Source organism: Ahaetulla prasina, chromosome 1 (genome assembly GCF_028640845.1).
Source record: "Ahaetulla prasina isolate Xishuangbanna chromosome 1, ASM2864084v1, whole genome shotgun sequence".
Taxonomy (NCBI): Eukaryota; Metazoa; Chordata; class Lepidosauria; order Squamata; family Colubridae; genus Ahaetulla; species Ahaetulla prasina.
Window position 1 is genome coordinate 8,965,260 of NC_080539.1, and position 15,266 is coordinate 8,980,525.

At 46.6% G+C, this 15,266-nt stretch overlaps 1 protein-coding gene across 1 annotated transcript in view; it reads right to left on the reverse strand.

Moving 5' to 3' along the window:
• Positions 1 to 4,179: 4,179 nt before the first annotated feature.
• CLTC (clathrin heavy chain) overlaps positions 4,180 to 15,266 on the reverse strand; it is a 110,050-nt gene continuing 98,963 nt past the window's right edge. The window contains exons 31-32 of the mRNA XM_058164119.1: positions 8,801 to 8,876; positions 4,180 to 5,897 (exon numbers count right to left, since the gene is read on the reverse strand). Coding sequence (XP_058020102.1) covers positions 5,773 to 5,897; positions 8,801 to 8,876 — 201 coding nt within the window. The 3' untranslated portion in view covers positions 4,180 to 5,772. The remainder of the gene's footprint in view (positions 5,898 to 8,800; positions 8,877 to 15,266) is intronic.

Genomic DNA, 15,266 nt, shown 5'->3' on the forward strand with positions numbered 1-15,266 from the left:
AACTTGGCCACTTTAAAACTTGTGGACTTCAACTCCCAGAATTCCTCAGCCAGCAAAGCTGGCTGAGGAATTCTGGGAGTTGAAGTCCACAAGTCTTAAAGCGGCCAAGGATGGAGACCCCTGCATTAAATGATGAACTAACCATACAGGCTGTTTGCAGAAAACACTTAAGCCATCCATTTAAAAGTAATGAAAACTTCACACCTCAAAAAAAATGAGCCAGTTTTGTGACTGACCTGGTTTAAGTGTGCTGTGCAAATGCAGCTTGTGTGTCACAACTGCGCACAGCTGTGTCAGTTAGCAACCACCCCCGCATTTACCACCATTTGCAGTGCAGATCTGCAGTTATAACATGACCACGTTTTGCTGTGGTTTCGCCAAAAACCAGCATTTACTCATCTTCTGGCACAGATGGCCTAGTGAAGCGTTAGTGCATTTAACAATCGCCACTTAGTGACCGCTGCAAAATAGGTCGTAAAATTGAGTTGATCACCTAATTTAAGACCCAAGACAAATTACAACTGTGATGGGCCGGCTCCATTATGTTTATAAGCGGAGAACTACCTGCACTCTATGGGGTGAAATGAATTCTGGGAGTTGACGTCCACAAGTCTTAAAGCGGCCAAGGTTGGAGACCCCTGCTTTAAATGATGAACTAACCATACAGGCTGTTTGCAGAACACACTTAAGCCATCCATTTAAAAGTAATAAAAATTTCACACCTTGAAAAAAATGAGCTTTGACTCTCATCGAATTTGGTCCTCAACAGGAAAATTCTCTCTTGGTACCCAACGCACAAGCTAGTACTGGTTGATGTCAGCTGACATGTGACTCACTACGTTATTCCTTACGGAAAAAATGTGTTTGGTACTTAACGTTTTTTGGTACTCATCGCACCTCCTGGAACCAATTAACCACGATGCACCACTGTACAGGTAGTCCTCAATTTATGGCCACAATTGAGCCCAACATTTCTGTTGCTAAGTGAAACATTTGTTAACCTAGTTTTGTCCCATTTCATGACTTTTCTTGGTGGTTCAAGTGAACCGCTGCAGCTGGTAAATTAGTAACACGGTCCTTAAGTGAAACTGGTTTACCCATCGACTCGGCTTGTCAGAAGGTCGCAAAAGGGGATCACGTGACCTCTGGACGCTGCAACCGTTATAAATACGGAGTCAGTTGCCAAGCGTCTGGATTTTGATCACATGACCATGGGGATGCTGGAACGGTCGTGTGGAAAAAAAAAACGGTCTTAACTCACTTTTTTCATTGACGTAACTTTCAATGGTCGCTAAAACAAACTGTTGTAAGTCAAGGACTACCTGTATTAAGATTTTTATCCTGTCTTTAAAACACACAATGCTTCCTCCTATTTGCCTCACAACAACCTGTGAGATGGCTTGGTCTCTTTCTCTCTCTCTCTCTCTCTCTCTCTCTCTCTCTGTGTTTGTGTGTGTGTATGGTCCAAAAGCATCTGGCTTTTATATCTGACCAAAACATATAATATCTGACCAAAATATATAAATATATATATATCTGACCACTCACAGTCTCCATGTGATTGGCCCAAAGTTGCCCAGCTGGCTTTTGTGGCGTACAACAAGCCTTAAACTTAACTGTCTCCCAGTTTCTAGCCTGGTGCCTTAACCGCTACACCAAACTGTCCCCGACTCGGTGGACAAAGTGTAAATTCTGCAAAAGGATTCGGGTTGCTCCGAGAAAATAAAATGATAATCGGAGCTGCCACCCTCAACTTTCCAAATATCTTGAGAATGTCGCCTGGTTTTCCTCATAGGGGAATACGGCCAGACCAGATTCAAAACACACCAGCGGCTGCTCCGTTGGCAACTGCCTTAGCTTGAAATATTTACACCAGAAAGCAACTGATGCAATAGCCTGCAACCCAAGTGGTGTGATACGGTTGTACGTTGGGAAGTTCCCTGACCACCTCCAGCTTTTCTGAAAAGGTGTAGGGAAACCACACACACACACACACACAGCCCTCTGCTGCTTTCTTCCCACCTAGTAACTTATCCCACCATTGCTCAGAAATGTCTCCAGGAATGTGCCATCTGGAGGGTAACAGCTTCCTTGTTTAATTTGTGTAAATGAAATGGTCTTGAAAGCCAGGAAACATCTGCACAGCTGCAAGTGGTGGTGGAATTGGACACCGCATCTGCCAGACTTCCAACACACACACACACACACACACAGGCATCTCTGCATTTCTATTTCTGAAATGGGAAGGAAGAATGGTCTTGAGGAACAGGAGGAAAAGCCTAGGTGTGTACGAGAGATTCATGTAACTGCGCTAACGGATGGTAAAGTTAGAAAGCCAGAGGATGAGAAGCTGGAGAAGGACCACAGCCTGAAAGACAAACTCAAGACGATGTGAAAAGTCAAGGCCAATGTTGGGAGAAGGGATCTCCAACAGATCCCAGGAATGACATCCGTGCTCTCTGTCCAAAGAAGGGTGCAGTGCTAAGAACAGCTAAGATCCAGCGCAGACCCCTCAAACTTCTGGTAGAGGACCTGAGAGCAAGGAAGTCACAGGCCAGTTATAGGGATGAGAAGGGAAATGGTGGGTGTGTGCGTGTGTGTGTTTAACTCCCCTTTTTTTACAATCCTGTAATCCTTCAATTCAGGGTAGAGTTGGGGGCAACTGGATGGAGCTGAGCATTTACTGGTCAGATGCCCTTCCTGATGCCTAGTCAAGAGTTCACAGTTCTCCTTGCGCCTTAAGAGAGAAATTACCTGCAGCTATTTAGGACTGAGTTCTCAACCTTCCGAGTGGGAGACCAGCGTCTTCACCACTAAGCCTCGACACCATTGTGTGCATGTGCATGTCTAAAAATAAAAATCTGGGACAGAACTTTGAGAGTCTCAGACAAGACTTTCTAATTTTCACAATGATAAAAAGTGAGGGGGGGAGGGGGAGAGGAAGCACATTCAGGCTTTCAAAATTTTGTTCCCATAGCCGCCTAGTAAAAGGTTGGTTTCCTAATCCGGCCTACCCCGAAGGATCGTTTCGGATAAGGTGGCAACAGATAACCCAACAGATGCTTTTGAAGGCAGCCATATGAGTTCACGGAAGGATATGGCTGTTTTCACCTTCCCTTGAGAAGCCGTTTTGAATCCTCCCTCCTTCAAATGCTTTACTCACTGAGCTCTACTGCCTTCAAATTGTTTAGCCACGCAGGTCTCTCCTGCAAGTAACCCAATGCTGTGTAAGCGGTGTTATTCCCCGCTCTGCAGCAGATCCTAGTGCTAGGAAGGGCCTGAATTAATTCCAGTTACCTCCTAACTAGGGACACAGTGGCTCAGTGGGTAAGACACTGAACTTGTCGATCGAAAGATCGGCAGTTCAGCGGTTCAAATCCCTAGTGCTGTCGTGTAATTGGGTGAGCTCCCGTGACTTCTCCCAGCTTCTGCCAACCTAGCAGTTCGAAAGCACGTTAAAAAAGGCAAGTAGAAAAATTAGGGACCACCTTTGGTGGGAAGGGAACAGCGTTCCGTGCGCCTTTGGCGTTGAGTCATGCCGGCCATATGACCACGGAGACGTCTTCTGAGAGCGCTAACTCTTCGACTAGCACATGTGTGAGGGGAACCTTTACCTCCTAACTACAAGTAGTCTGCGACTTTCGATCAGAAACGGAACCAGAATTTCCGTTGCTAAACAAGCCCTGGTGGTGAAGTAGTTCGCACCTTACTTTTACCATTTTGGGGGGGGGGGGAATAGCTTAGCAAATCATTCCACTCGCTCGTCGTTAAGTGAACCTGGCTTGATTTTGCTTATTGGAAGTTGGTTTGGGAACATCGTAAATGGTGTTCGCATGAGCCTGGGATGCTGCAATCATCACAAATACATGCCCCTCTTGCCAAGACCTCTGATTTGGATCACATGACTCTAGGGATGCTGCAAAGGTTGTTGGCGCGAGGATCACTTTTACGTCCCATTTTGGGACGTAAATGCAAAACAAGCATTTTGCAGTGCTTGCTGTAACTTTGGTTGTTAAGTGAATGTTTGTAAGTTGAGGACTATCCACCCATCTATGCAACAGACACACACACACCTCTCTTTAATCTCATACCTGTTGGGTCCGTATGAAATCTGGAGTTCTCGCTCCACCCCAGGAGGCCATTTGCATTGATTAAACAGGACACTTCATTCAAACAGCATTGAACATTTAAGTCAATTTTTATTTCGAAGCTAAATATATTAAGGCAACTTAACATACCTATAACATGATCTTTTGTCAGATTTAAAACTGGAAACACTCAAAACTACAACCCTAAAGATTTTTTTGTTTTGTTTTGTTTTCTTACTTGGGAAGGAGAATGCCTTCAGCGGCTCAAGCCCAGCCGAGGGCTTGAAAAAGTGCCATCAATTTTTCCTTGTTTATAGCTCCAAGCATTTCCCATTCATCTCAAGGAATCTCCGTCAGTGCAAGTCACCTGTCCAAGATCCACTCCACAGTCAAGAGAATTTGGAAAAAAATTTGCTAAGTTGCTGGTTCCTGCTTTTGGACCTGAATATATATAGTGGTAGTTTGTTTGTTTTGCTGTTTTGAGGCCAAGCGCATACATTATAAAGGAGTTTGAAGAGATACATACTGAAAAACTACTATAGAGGATATCCACAGTCCAGTCATTTATTATCTTTTTTTTTTCCAATTTGAGTCATTTTTTTTTTCAATTGCACAAGCAAAACTGAACAGCCATTGGGGCTTCCCAAATGCCCCTTTCAATTCTTTCTTTCTCTCTCTCGCTCTCTTTCTTTCTCTCTCTCTCTCTCTCTCTTCTGTACACTCGGGGGAGGGAGGGGGAGAGGGGGAAGTGGGAACACCACAATATCCAACGTACACAAACTGGAGGGCGAGGTTAGTCAGAAACACGCAAGATTTGGATTTATGGTGCCCTCCCCCCTCCTGCGTCTTGTTCCTCAAGTGGAATATAAAATGGTCCCCACAAAAAAAGAATAATAAAAAAAAGCGCACTAGCACAACGGAAGGATCGTTGGGATTACACACGGAGTGAGCAAAACACTGGCATTTTCTGTACATCTAAACTGGAAAACCTGCATAGGTTTAAATGGAGCCTCTACTAGGTTGGTCGTTGTTGGTTTTTTTTTTTAAAATTCAGGACAGGTTTTCGGTATGTTATCTGCGAGCTTTCTCTCTCTCTCTCTCTATTTTAAATGTGACTGATTTCAAGAGCCAAGCCATCCAAAATTTTATCTTGTAGTGTTTCAAATCCACCGCTAAATAAACCTTCCTTTCATCACCCCTAGCCCCCTTTTTTTCAGAATATGCCTTTTTAAACGTGCATTTTGGGGGAGAAATGGGCCAGGCTTATAAACCGCTCGGGGACCCCTGGACCGAAAGAGGTCAGACCGCTTTTCCAAGAGTGCAAATGGGAAGAGAGAGTCACAAGAGAACGGGGGTGGGTAGGTGGTTGTTCACGTCAGAAGCAATCTTGCAAAAAAATAAGGGCGGGTGGGTGGGGAGAAGCCTGCTGGAACATTTAAAAGTATTCCCACCAGAGGGGGGTGGGGTGGAAGATGTGGAATGTGAAGAAAGGAAGAGGTGGCATTTAGGGAAGGGGGGGCAGGAAGGAAGGAGAGAGGAGGAACAAACAGAAAAACACAGTCCTTCATAAAATAAAATGTTACGAGGACACGAGGTTTGTTTTTTTTTTTCTTTCCCTGCGGAGTCGGGCGTGAGAGGGACGGTGGAGGTTCCACAAAAGGATGCTGGCTCCACGCTGGCTTCCTTACATGCTGTATCCAAACCCGGGTTGGGGCTGCCCGTACGGTGGTGCGGTGTAGCCGTAACCGAAAGGTGCTTGAGGAGGGACCGCCACGCTGGGACCGGCCGTCAACATCAGCTGGGGCTGGCCTAAGGAAGGAAGGGAAGGAAGAAAGAAAAGAAAATGGAGCGAAGGGTTGAAGGCTGTGTTTTTCACACCAGGCCCCTCCCGAAATTTTGACAGCCTGAGCTTTGAGGGCCCTCCCTGAAGAAATGCACCCAGGCTCAAGGGGCCAGGCGTGGAAATGACCACGCAAGCATTAAACGGAAGCCCGTAATCTCCACCGTTTGCCTTGAGGGCATTGCACAAAGCAACAACACACCCCTGTGAATGCATTGACCAGCTCTCGCATCACTTTAGCCTTTAAAGCAGGGGTATCCGATCTTAGCAACTTTAATAGCAATGGCACTTAAGACTTATATACCACTTGTGGTACATTGTGCTTTCCAGCCCTCTCTAAGCGGTTTATAGAGTCAGCCTCTTGCCCCCAACAATCTGGGTTCCTCATTTGACCCACCTGGGAAGGATGGAAGGCTGAGTCAACCTTGAATCAGTTAGGATTGAATTCCTGACAGTGGGCAGAGTTTGCCTGCAATAGTATTTCAACTTATATACTGCTTCACGGTGCTTTTACAGTCCTCTCTAAGCCAGGGGTCACCAACTTTTCGGACCTCAGGGACCACTAAATTCATAATTTTAAATCCCAAGGACCACTAATATGGTTTTTTAAAAAAGATAAATAGTATTTAGTGCAATATAAAAAAATGGAAATAATCTTTCTGCGGACCCCCAAAATTTTCTCACGGACCACCAGTGGTCCACAGACCAATGGTTGGTGACCGCTGCTCTAAGCAATTTACAAAATCAGCGTATTGCCCCCCCCAACAATCTGAGTCCTCATTTTATCCATCTCAGAAGGAAGGCCGAGCCAACCTTGAGCCTGGTGAGATTTGAACTGCCAAATTGCAGGGAGCTGGCTGTCAGCAGAAGTAGCCTGCAATTCTGCACTCTAACCACTGCGCCACCACAGCTCATTTAAGACTTGTGGATTTCGACAACCATGCTGGCTGGGCAATTCTGGGAGTTGAAGTCCACAAGTCTTCAAAGTTGTCAAGGTTGGAGACCCTTGCTTTAAAACAAGGAGAGAGAGGGTGTTTTAAGCAGCTTGGCCAGATTTAACACGCTGTTGTCATTATGTGGGACTTTCGATGCTCTCTGAGCTTGGCTGTTTTCTTGCAGATGTTTCATTACCCAACTAGCTATGTGTTGAAAAGTTGGTCATGATTACATCTGGTTCTGGCACACTACCAGGATGGAGAGTGAAATTTCAGTCGTAATTCACGGCAGTTGTTCAAAATCAGATATGTGACCACATCCGATTTTACTACCTTTTTTGTACCGGCCACTTAACGAGTCATAAATCGTTTTCCCAACGAGAACTTTTTAAACAGGAAGTAAACCCTGGAAATGGGCAAAATGCACAGTCCTGAGACTGGGGCGGGGGGGGGGGGGGAAGACGCTGCAAAAGGCCGTAAATCTGAACCGGTTGTCAAGTGCCCAAAATGTGATCACATGACCACGGAGCTGTGTCTGTGTGTGTGTAGCTGCTGGAACTTAAAGAAAAAAAACCAACGGGTTTTAAATAGCTCTGGGGAGGTCCGTTGTAACTTTGAATTTTGTGAAGAGAGAACAACCTGTAATGCAGGGGTCTCCAACCTTGGCAACATTAAGCCTGGTGGACTTCAACTCCCAGAAGTTGCGCGTTGAAGTCCACCAGGCTTAAAGTTGCCAAGGTTGGAGACCCCTGCTGTAGTGCACATTTCTAATAGTACAACAGAACAGAATATTTGTAGCTCAGGGTTGAACTGTTGGTTCCTCGGTGCTCTCTGAGCTTGGTAAGTTTTCTTGCAGGTTTTTCATTACCCAAAGTAGGTAACATCATCAGTACTAGAAGGGGAAAGGGGGTTTGCTCTCATTTTACATTCTAATGGATTGCCCTGGTACAAGAATTGTTTTCATGAAGGAAAGCAGAGATATGTGCACCAGGATAATGTGGCCGGATCCAATCTGGGTCAGTCACTGGGACCAGAAGATTTTGTCTTCCAAGCTTTTGGGCTTGTGCTCTAGCCCATCGTCAGGGCACTACTCTCTAGCAGAGTGTGTGCTTTGGGTTATTCTGTTTGTGGTATTGATATAGTGTCTGTTGCGTGTGGTTTTTTTAGTTGTTGAGTGGGGCTATTAGATTGTTGGCTGTTGTTTCCTTTTGCTGCCAATCCCTCCGCTCCCAAGTACCTGAGAAGCTGGGTGGTAAATCAGCTCTCCCGTTGACCGACAAGGGGCTCATTTCCCAGGCTTCAATCAATTTCCCTGGCTATTTTTGTACCTGCCCGGCCAACAATCTTACTAGTAGCTGCAAAATTGAAGGAATGTCTTTGTTCATTGCAAGAGTTCTATTCTTCTTGGCGATTCCCTGATTAGGCTACTGTATACTGTCAGCTTGTTTGATATGGTGATTCCTTCATTGCATTCAATGGTACAATGTTGTATTAGATTTACTTTAAAGAATTAAAGATAATGTACTGAAAGATACATGGATATTCATGTTTCTTATATACTTCCTATTGTTTTCTTTTACCTCGTGTCTTTAATTTATTGGTAAGGGCCCTGGTGGTGCAGTGTTTAGAATGCAGTATTTGCAGGTCAACTCATTGCTCATTCCAGGAGTTCGATCCTGACCGGCTCAAGGTTGACTCAGCCTTCCATCCTTCTTGAGGTCGGTCAAATGAGGACCCAGATTGTTGGGGGCAAGAGGCTGACTCTGTAAACCGCTTAGAGAGGGGCTGTAAAAGCTCTGTGAAGTGGTATATAAGTCTAAGCGCTACAGCTATTATTTATTACTTCTTGTTCCTTCTCTACGTTCTGCCTAATAGTCTTCATCTCAAAAAGGAGTAAGACGATGGTTATGTCTATTGCAAGCTAAGGAAGGGCTTACCGTAAACAATGGGCTGGGTCTCCGTCGCCTGCTCTTCCTCTTTCCTCAGCGATTCTGAGGCATCCAGCTTGTCCACCTAGGAAAACAGAAGAATTTCCAAAGTTCAGGAGAAACCACACGGCTATTATTCAGCGCCCTACATTTGCTGGCAGAGAAGTGGAAAAGCCTTCAGGGGGCGTGAAACACAGTCAAAGAAAGGAAAATCACTGACAAAAAATTAAATTAAAATAAAATAAAATAAAATAAAATAAAATAAAATAAAATAAACCCAAGTCGGGGAAGGAAATGTCGGCGGTCTAAACGAGCCACCGGGTTTGCAGGAGATGTCCAAGGAGGTTCTCCTGAAGTGCCTTCAGCCTGGAAGTGGGGAGTGGGGGGGAAGGGGAGCTCTTGCTGCTGGAGGGCTTCAGGCCTAGCTTGCACCTTGTGTGAAGAGATCGCAGGGAACCAATTTGGTGGACCAAATTAATGTCCCAAGTTCCGGGGAATTTGCTAAAGCCATCCAATCGCCTCGCCGTATCCCCCCTCCCTCTTCCATTCAAGCTTTTTCCAGGTGTACAATGTCAAGCGCCAAGGAAATCAGGAAACCCAGGCACTTCAAATGGATATGAAGGTTGTTATTGCAAGCTTCAGCCCTCTACAAGAACCTGAACCACTAACGGCCAAAGCAAATTGGCGGGAGATAAGAATGAAAGGAATTCAAGGAGGGCTGGACTCGGATCTCTTGTGGGCACGAAGGGACTCAAGGACTGAGCCCTCCTTCGGGCTCAGCTGGGTCATTTCCTACAGCCAACCTCGTTTGCTAGCTCTCTTGGGAACCAGCTTTTTAGGACAGCGTTTCTCAACGTTAGCAACTTTACGATATGGCTGGGGAATTCTAGGAGTTGAAGGCCAAATATTTTAAAGTCGCTGAGGTTGTGAAACTCTGCCCTAGGGCATGATGGAGCTGAGAAGCACAGGCAGGATGCTCTAAAGCAGGGGTTCTCCAACCTTGGCCACTTTTAAGACTCGTGGACTTCAACTCCCAGAGTTCCTCAGCCAGCCAAGCCTGCTGAGGAACTCTGGGAGTTGAAGTCCACAAGTCTTAAAAGTTGTCAAGGTTGGAGACCCCTGCTCTCAAGGGAGGGTGTCTGTGACCGATGAACTTCAACTCCCAGAATTCTTCAGCCAGCATGGCTGGTTGAGGAATTCTGGGAGTTGGAAGTTCACAGGTCTTGAAGGTTGCTAAGGTTGGAGACCCCTGCTCTAAAGCCACCCAGAATCATTTAGGTGAGATGGGCCATGTAGGTAGGTAGGAATGAATGAACGAATGGAATGAATGAATGAATGAATGAATGAATGAATGAACGAAGCACTCCATGTGGGAGCTATCTCATGCAGAAATCCCACTTCTAGGCACAGTGATTTTCAACTTAAGAACAAAAAAAGCTACCGAGGCATTTTACATTTGTATTTAACAGCATGTCACTTGTTAGATGAATGGCCAGCATGGTTTGACGGTAGTTTTATGCATCTGGATTTAGATCTCCCCATTTACACAACGATCACCAGTTCACTAGGCCATAGGAGCTATTCTATACCCATAAGGAGAATATAGGAGAAATCTTGCTAGGCTACCGATGGCTCAACCCCCTTTTTGATAAACCCTCTGAAAAATAATGTTTATCCTGTTTTTGGTTGAAGATGGAAAGTTCCTCCTGAACTCACAAGCTTCCCCCCCCCCCAACTTTTCATCAATATAGCAAACTTTTTCCTTTTCCTAACCCCAACCTTCCCTGGCCCCCCCTCAAAAAAATAAGTTCGATGATGCTTAAGGTATCTACAGCAAGAAGCATTTGAAATATAGTCTTCCCAAAATGATGGCCCCCTGAAACCAAAGCACAGAACACACACACACGCAAGAGAGCAGGTGAGTACGGTAGTCCTCGACGTACGACCACAACTGAGCCCAAAATTTCCGTTTCTGAAGTGAGACGTTTGTTCAACGAACGTTGCCCCATTTTACAACTTCTTCTTTTTTTTAATTTGAATTTATATCCCGCCCTTCTCCGAAGACTCAGGGCGGCTTACACTGTGTTAAGCAAGTCTTCATCAATGAGTCACTTCCGTTGTACATTTAGTAACAGAACGGTTGTGAAGGGAATGTGGCTTGTTGACTTGTCAGAAGGTCGCAGAAAAGGGGGACCCGGGACGCTGCGACCGTCATAAATATGAGTCAGTCGCCAAGTGTCTGAATTTTCATCGCAGGACCGTGGGGATGCCGCAACAGTCGTGCCGTGTGAAAAACGGCCTTAAGTCACTTTTTTCAGTGCGGTTGCAACTTTGGTCACTAAGTGAACTGTTGTAAGTCGAGGACTACCTGCACATCCAGTCAACCCTACGCCAGCTTTATGTTTTCATTTTCTGTTGAGATCTCTTTATTCCTAGAAAACCAATCGTTTAGGCTGGAAAACCTGCTACCGTGAAGAAGGAAAAGATCAGCGGAAAAGGGTTTTTAAGGTGCCAAAGGTAGAGATCTAGACAAAAGGATGAAGCTAAGCAGAGGAGATGTCCAGAGATCTTTCACAACTGCCAAATTTGGCTGTGGTGGTTGTGGTTTGTTTGTTTGTTTTCCCAATGGCTCCGAAGAAACACCAGTTTTTGGTGTTTTTTTAAAAAAAAGCCTACCACGCCATCGGTTTTTTTATTAACGGCAAACCGTTCCTTGTAAAAGGAAAAAAAGAAAAGGAAAGGCTTTTCCACGGAGACTGCAATAAGGCTGCAGAAGGGAGAAAAGTAAAAAAAAAAAAGAGGAGGAGGAAAGAGAGAAAGAAAGAACGAACGAAAGAAAGAGTGAACCGCATGCGGTCAATGCTAAGAGATTCGGTGTTCGTATGTGCATGGAAAAAAGGCAAAGGAACTGAAGAAGCAAAGGAGTGAAGTTGGAAGATGGCGGCCAGACGCCTCCCTCTAGCCAGCCTTCCCCCACCCCGCCAAAAGTTCACGGCACGCAGAAACAGCCCCTCCCCCTCCCCGCTTTCCACAGCAATGCTTTGCAGCTTAGGGAAAGTGAGATGTACATAACAATGATGGCCGGACATGCTCAGTTCAGAAAAAGCAAACACTGCAGTTCATGTACCTTTTTTCACACCACACGGGCCCTGCCTTTGACTTACTAGCTGCTGGGAGGACTTGGGCTTTGGATAAGTTGGAGCACGGGTTGGTTCCAGACATTTTGGGCCATTGTGGGGGTGGGGATGGGGGCAGGGTGGGCAAAAAGTGGGTGTTTGTGCGCGTGGCCCCATTCTCAGATGAAAAGGGAAGCTTGGATTGGCCCGTTTGCAGAAGACGGGTGCTGAATTTGGGGGGAAATGCTACTGAGCAGGAAGACTGGCTCAGCTTCGGGAAGCGGAGGCCTTGGCTTTGGCTTAAACCGGGCCTGGGAGGTTTTGCGGGTGAAGGCAAGACAAATCGATGGGAAGACCCAGGTCCTGGAATCAGTGGGAAGACACGGCCCTTGGAATCCATCCATGGAAAGATCCCAGGATAAGACCCAGGCCTTGCAGCCAATCAGTGGTGAGACCAATCCTTAAGAGTCCATAGGAAGACTCGGGCCTTGAAATCAACGCACGGGAAGACACGGGGCTTGCACTCAATGGGAAGACACCCCCCCACACAAACCTTAGAAAGTGACCAAGGGAACAGGAAGCAGCGAGATGGGACCAGAGAGTCAAAGGCCCGGCTGGTGTGGTAAGAGGGCTTCTGTAAGCAGCTAGCCACTCTCAGCAAGACACGTTAGTAAGACTGGCGCGGTCACAATCCTCTCCAGGGAGGGGAAAACACACAGCGTCAAATGGGAAACCCAATCGTCCATCCGTCCGCCCGCCTTCCCCCCTTCAGGGAGAACCAGTTAAGTAACTGCACCGGCTTTCCTTCTTTTTAGAGGTTTCTTGGGACAGGGTTAAATGCCTGGTGTCCGACTGCTGGTTTCTAACCTTCCTGGAGAGTTGATGTGCCAATTAGTGTCTACCGTTCTGTCCTACAGCTATGACTCTGGTTTTGTTTTTTTTTAAACTTGCAGAGGCTTTTTTTAGTGAGTTTTTCAAAGGGGGGGGGCGGGCAGAAAGCAGTAGCAGCAGTGTCGGGAAGGTAGAGAGAGAGAAAAAAAAGAGGGGGAAAAAAATAAAAAATAAAACTCATGCAGATATATCCTTAAGACTTAGGCCTCCAGACTTTAAAAAAAAAGATGGAAAAGAACCAACTTTCACCTTTTCCTTTATTGTATCAACCTGCAAAGGAATTCAGAAGGTGCAGCTTAGAGGAAAAAGAAACGCCAATATTTTGCATTTTAGAATTTAACAGAGAGCAAGTAAAAAAAGTGGAGGGGGGGGGAGAAAGGTTTAGAACTCAAAAGGCCACCTTTGCTGCCGAAGTTCAAGTTCCTGAACGTTTCCATGGTTGAATGGGTAACGTTCTCACCTAACGCCAAGAACAGCATGCAAAGAGAAGGGCAAACCTGTGGGTTACAACTCCAGACCAGGGTTTCTCAACTGAGCAGCTTTTAAGAAGGGTGAACCGGCTGGGGAATTCTGAGAGTTGCCCTAGATCAGGGGTCTCCAACCTTGGTCCCTTTAAGACTTGTGGACTTCAATTCCCAGAGTCCCTCAGCCAACAAAGTCCACAAGTCTTAAAGGGACCAAGGTTGGAGACCCTTGCCCTAGATCAGGGGTGTCAAACTCAAGGCTGCATCCGGCCGGTGGGTGCTTAAATCTGGCCAGTGGAGCCAGCTTGGAAATATCAAAGGACCAGCCCTCAGTGCCTCTGCGGGCCAAAATGGACCGCGGTGAGGGTGGGGAGTGGAGCCCCCCTGTGGCCCATTTTTGGCCTCCCCAGCATCCTACAGCACTCTGCCAATCGAAAACAGACCTGTCGTGTCTCCCTCCCCCTCCGACAACCGGGTCTAGGAAGTCCGTATCAAGCGTGGACACGAAGCCTCTGCAGCTTTGCCAAATTCCTTTCAGATTTCTCAGGGCAGGCAGGAATCCAAGTTGTGACTTCAGCAAACTAAATGAGACTTTGCTTGACTCAAAGTTGCTTGACTCAAGCTGGTCCTTTATATAGGCTGTGGGGTGTGGCTCCATGACTCAGGACTTATCCAGGCCTGCCCCTCCCTTCCTTCTGCTGGCGTCGCCTCTCAGATCTCCGGAAGCGGGGATCCTCCCACTGTGAATTCTCTTCAGCTGGCTCTGCTGTTGGTAATTCCAGCACGTGGCTGGCTCCCTGCTCACACGCTGTAGGAGTGAGGTTTGTTTGTTCATTCCTGACATCCTGTCTGGGCATGGGGCCAGGGCTGGGGGCTGGAGGCATGACAGGCCATTCATCTTCATTATCAGACTCCGAATCTGATAGCAGGCCCGGGAGGAGACGGGAGGGGCTCGGCTGAGGAGAGGAGGGAGGACGAGGCACAACAGGACCGTGCAGGGCCTCCACACGGCCCGTTTTCAGCCGGCAGAGTGGTGCAGGAGGCTGGGGAGGCCCACTACGGCCACCCCCACCCCCGGCCACACATACGCATGCATCCTCAACCCTGATGCGGCCCTCAGTGAAATCGAGTTTGACACCCCCCCTGCCCTAGATAATTAAAACCTGAAATTATTTTGACCCTGATGGTAAAAGTGGTCAAAGTTTACTGCTTCAAAGGATATTTATTCCTGAATTATGCAGAGGTGGCGTGGGTCTTTTTCTAACCCAGAGTTTCAGGAATGAGTTTTGGAAAGAGGAGGTGAGGGTGGGGGGCGGGCGGGTCCTGAAGCCACATTTCATATTCTAATTTAGAAACCACCCAGTCTGAGCACTGGCCACCTAGTCGTATTAGTTATTTCCTAAGTTTCAGCACGCTTAACCATAAACCATAAGTGGTCCCCTACTAATCCTACTAAAACATCCAAACACACGTTTTTTTAAGTACCACAAGCTGGCAGTTAAATCTTCTCTGCTGTGCTGCTGGCTTTTATACTGTATTTCTTAAAGGTAGATTTTTCCTCCCAGCCCAAACACAATAGGGAAAATCAACCACACATTTTAGAAACAATTCAGAATGTCTGAAACAAGGAAAAACAGCTCACATGCAACCTGGAATCTCTTCCCTCTGTCAACCTCGGCTATAGGAGCTACGCTTTCAGGCTTCCAGGCCCTACGAGTTGGCGGGATTCTCAATCTGCCAAATTATGCCAATGTGTTTGGAATACTCAAAGTGCTTTATGACTTCAATCATGGCCAGAAGGAACACAGCGAAAGCCTTGATCTAGCCAGGCTAGACTGGAAACCAACTGCTGTCCAATCTAAGGGTAGATTAGGAGACAGGGCCCACTGTAGGTGACACCTCCTTGCGCAAAGTGTGCAAAAGGGATCCATTTGCGTACACCTAACAGCCTGACACTCTTAGACGTTTGTTCCCACTCTCAAGTAAAGGGGGTTCATCAATTCC